We start from the raw sequence: 4,581 nt of genomic DNA on the forward strand, positions 1-4,581 counted from the left end.
TGTCTTGATTCATTCCGTCGGTACCTCTTTAGGTAATGACTTTGTCCTCTCTTCCCGTGGGTGTTTTGCTCGTATCTATTACGATTTGTGCCTCTTTTAATACATCTTTCCCACTGTCACTTTCTTACTGATACACGTGTCTTGTCATATCAACCATTCACATAAATCCACGTGTAATATTTATTTTTACCAATATAGAGGCTAATTTGCCTAATAGTTAAGAATCCTAGAACTTTACTCTTAGTGCCATTCGAGGCGCCATTAGGTTAATCCAATGAAGAATTACTTTGTTTTAATTTGTTTTTGATTTGTATAATGTAAATCAGGGGTATCTTAGTCTTTTGAATTATTTATTCACTATAAAAATAATTGTTACATGTCAGTTGATCCTTTTACCCATTCTTTTAGGTACTGAGCGGAAATTATTTTTATTTTTGTTATAGGAATAAGTCACTGGGTTGTTAGCTAACATTACGCTCCTTTTGTTATTTTCCTGTCACTTGTTAAGCATACATAAAAAATATTTTCTTTTAATAAATCAGAGAATGTCCGAAACACATTTACTTCTGTGTCTTTTGTGATCTACATATTCTTTACTCTCTGTTTTCTTCTCAATTTAGTCAATTACTGCTATCTCTTTTCTCATGTTTGTTTTTTCTCTATACAAATAACCACGAATTCTTCTTCATCATCTGCATATAAGGTTAGATTACCAGTTCTTCTTCATCTTCATCTAGTGATTTCAGTTTTTTACGCCAAATATAAAACAAAAATATTTTCATATGCTTAGAACCGTTCAAATCTATTTTGAAGTGAAAAAATAGACTTGTCTACTATGTATAAAAAGTAATTTACTCTGAAGGACTCTTCGAGAGATTTTGAGATTTCAATATCAATATTCTCGTCAAACTATTTTTTTTTATATATCACATGTTTCTTACGAAGTTCAGGTTTGATTTTCATTTCAGATGCAATTTCCTTGACAGAAATCATACCAGTTGCAAATCCTTTTACCCCTTAAGCTTTTAAGACCACAAGTTTTAAAAGTCTTTTTTTTATACTCCGTGACGAGTAAAACAACCTCATCTAAATTGAAATATAGGGAATATATAATATATTAGGTGTAACAAAAAATAGGGCCCCACATCAGTTGCTTTACCTGCTTTCGGGTAGGGCCGCCCTGTCTAAGAGGGATTTCCTTTAGTTAGGAATGAAGAAAAATTGAAAAGAAAGAGGAGTATGTTAAAAAGACAAATGGCTGTCTCTGTTATATTACAAATTTTAGGATAGTTCTTGAGATTTACTCCTTATCTAATTTGTCATATCACATGTCTAATGGTCTCTTTCATTTGTTTACGAGTTTTTCCAAAATATATATTTCATATAATAGAAATACTTTGAAATGGCTGTTTAAAATAAAAGAAGAATGAGTATGTATATGCTCCAGCTTTTGTCATTTGCCACGTTTAGGTAATTAAGCGTCGTTCGTAACCAGGATGTTTTGCATATATTACAGGAAATAATTTGAGCAGAATGACAACCAATACCGAGAGCTACTCACAAAAGGAACTTGTTACTGATCATGTTTTATTGAGGTTACCTGTTAAATCACTCTTTCGATTCAAATGTGTGTGCAAAAGTTGGCATGATCTTATCAAAAGCTCAAGTTTTATCAAAAAACACTTCAATAGCGAGAGTAATCGTCTTCGCCTTATGGTTTGCAAGTTAGGTGTTAACTACAAAAAAGATCTAGGTGAAAGGTCTTTGGATATGTTAGGTGAAAGGTCTTTGGATATGTTCTTACTCAATGAGAAAATATTTGCAGGATGTATCCCTACAAATCAGAGGATTTATCGTTGCGAAGATGTTGGTGATTTCGGGTGTATTTATGGTCCAATTAATGGCATATTCTTGTTGGAGAAAGGACACTATATAGATAACGTTCGTTTTGCCTGGTGGAATCCTGCTACAAAAGAGTGCAGGCTTATTCCTCGTATACATTTTGAGGTACAACAATATTTCCAAGACAATAATCGTAGTCTTGGGATAGGTATAGACTTAGTGAATCAAGATTATAAAGTTATATGGCATCGAACATTTTGGGATGATATGACATGTGATGTATTTCCTAAGGTTTATGCTGCTGTCTATTCGACAAAGAACGATTCCTGGAAATTTTTGGAACCTGAACACTCTCACTTATGTCAAATATTTATATCGCAAAATTGTACTTATATGAATGGAGTTTATTATTGGATTAGTACAAGCCAGAGATTTTGCAACGAAGACAATGTCTACTTTATTCGAACATTTGATTTTGCAACTGAATTGTTTGGGGAAATGACAGGACCACCAATTCCAGGCGAACACTGGGCGTCTCTAATGTTACGCGGTGGTTCTCTTGCAGCTATGTCTTGTGATGGTGTTACAAAGGCTATGACAGCCAATTATGGTATATGGGTAAGGATTGGAGAGAATAATTGGATCAAAGTTTATACAGTTAATCCTCCTATACCTTCGCATTACCCTATTGGAATATGGGAGTATGATAAGTTCTTATTTGAACTTGAACAAACTTGCAGGTTGGTGTTTTATGACCAGACAGTTAAAGAAGTTACAAGTCTTGGATTTCATTTCTATGATTTAAGTTGTAGCTCCAATTGGGCTATTAGTTACAAGGAGAGCCTTGTTCCAATAAAGAATGAAAAGCCGACTGAGAAGGATAATGCTGAATACTTCTTCACCAAGTATTAAAATAAGCACGAGATGTGAGTATCAGGCCTCTAGTAAGTAATAGACAGAGTACGAAAAGGTCAAATCTTTAATGATTGAGTTGTGAAAATTTGTGGATAGATATTTAATATCTGAATCATATTCTTTCTGGTTAAACAATCTTTCTAGTTACTCTTGAACAATTGGGAGAATAGACAAGATTATGCTTTCGGGGATAATATATGTTCGGACTACGGCTTTAGAGTCAAATCAGTACCTCTTAAAGGGAAAAATATGAGGATGACATTGTAAATGTAGCGATCAACTGTCTATTTCGACATGTGCATATATATGCATGTTTTTCTTCTTTTCTTTTTTCTTCTCATTTTTAGTTTTATTTTCCTTTCTCAGGAAAAAAATAAAAAATAAAAAATAAAAAATAAAAAAATGAGAGATTCAGACGGTGTCCATTCCAGACGGAACTGGGAACTGATACCAACTTGCTTAAAGGATAAAGGAGCGTCGGGCGAAATAAGATTTTCCAATCGAATAACATTGTCGATATACCATATCCTCTTGATAATTGGATTTGGATGCACTTTTAGTAAACTCATAAATGGAAAGGAGAATTTCTTAAAATTTGAATCTATGCAAAAATTTATTAGAAAAGCATGCACGATACTTCCCTAAAATTACAATCCTATCTAATATAATGTGCTTTTCAACAAGTGAATCATATATAAATCAGTTTCAATCACAATAATAATGAGTAAAAACGATGCTTATTTTACCAATCTAGAATTAAATATACTTTAATTGTGAGAATGAGAGACTGAGATGTCATTAGAATAAAGGAATTTGGAAAATAGAGAGAGGACAGGAAAGTGAAGAAAAGGGGGTAAACATAAAGGATGGGAAAAGCTGTAACACCCCGTAAAATTAACCGGTTGTGGATGCATTAAATGAGTATTAACGTGATGGTAATCAAATTGTTATGATAGTAAGTGTACGAGGCATATCATAAGTTATTTAGGGTCCAAGGACAGACCTATGTCTAAGCCAAGTTGGAAAACTACATGAAAGACTAAAATTCCAAATGGGTAAGCACAAGATCATACTTTCGACGAGCATATCTACAGATATATAAGGTGTTAGATGAAGAAAAGCCTATCAAATGAAAGGCCTTTGAGTCTAGTTTCTAACGCTTCAAACCGTTCGTCATTTGGACTTTCCTACAAGAAGTTATGACCAAATTACCAAAGGCTGGCGGAGGACAGCGCGGATGCGAAGCATCGGAGGCCGCGTCCAAAAAGAGGAGCTGGCAGTGAAGTGCTGCCATAACATCCAGGTCAGCATCCGAGCTCCTGAGAGGAGTGAAGTGGGGATGCGAAGCATCTGAGGCTGCATCCGAAATTTGGGCCTATAAACACAATTTCGGGGTCCATCTTCCCCCATTTCTTTTGGACGACTTTTAGGGTTTTCCTCCACTCTCTCAAGACCTCCAACCCCTCCCATCTTCAAGGTAAGCAGACCTCATTATCTTGGTGTGAAATTCCATAATTTTTACACTAATAGTGATGAAATCTATACATAAAATACTTGGATCTTCAAGAGATTTCTTCAAGAACGCAAAGGAGGGTTTTGCAAGATTTTTTCCAAAAAGGTAATCCTACACCCTTAGACTTACATGTATGAATTTATTAAGGGAATATGAGTATGAATAAGTATTGGAACTCTTGGTATGGTGATTGTAAGCCATAAGTTCCCTATTTAATTACATAACTATTGTAGAGATTGAAAGATGATTAATTGATGGAATTTTGTTGGTTGGGTGTGGATGGATGGTCATATATGTGATGTTGGAAGTTA

The 4,581-nt window shown here is 34.5% G+C and overlaps 1 protein-coding gene across 2 annotated transcripts; it reads left to right on the forward strand.

Annotated features, from left to right (window-relative positions):
• LOC109223793 (F-box/kelch-repeat protein At3g17530-like) lies at positions 565-3,079 on the forward strand. 2 transcript variants are annotated; one of them, XM_019388224.1, is made up of 3 exons: positions 565-703; positions 1,517-2,460; positions 2,583-2,689. In XM_019388224.1, the coding sequence occupies exons 2-3, from the start codon at positions 1,534-1,536 to the stop codon at positions 2,595-2,597; spliced, it is 942 nt and encodes a 313-aa protein (XP_019243769.1). In that variant the 5' UTR covers positions 565-703; positions 1,517-1,533; the 3' UTR covers positions 2,598-2,689. The 2 variants fall into 2 exon arrangements, with proteins under 2 accessions (XP_019243769.1, XP_019243768.1); XM_019388223.1 differs by having other exon boundaries at positions 1,517-3,079.

This window comes from Nicotiana attenuata, chromosome 3 (assembly GCF_001879085.1).
Source record: "Nicotiana attenuata strain UT chromosome 3, NIATTr2, whole genome shotgun sequence".
Lineage (NCBI taxonomy): Eukaryota > Viridiplantae > Streptophyta > Magnoliopsida > Solanales > Solanaceae > Nicotiana > Nicotiana attenuata.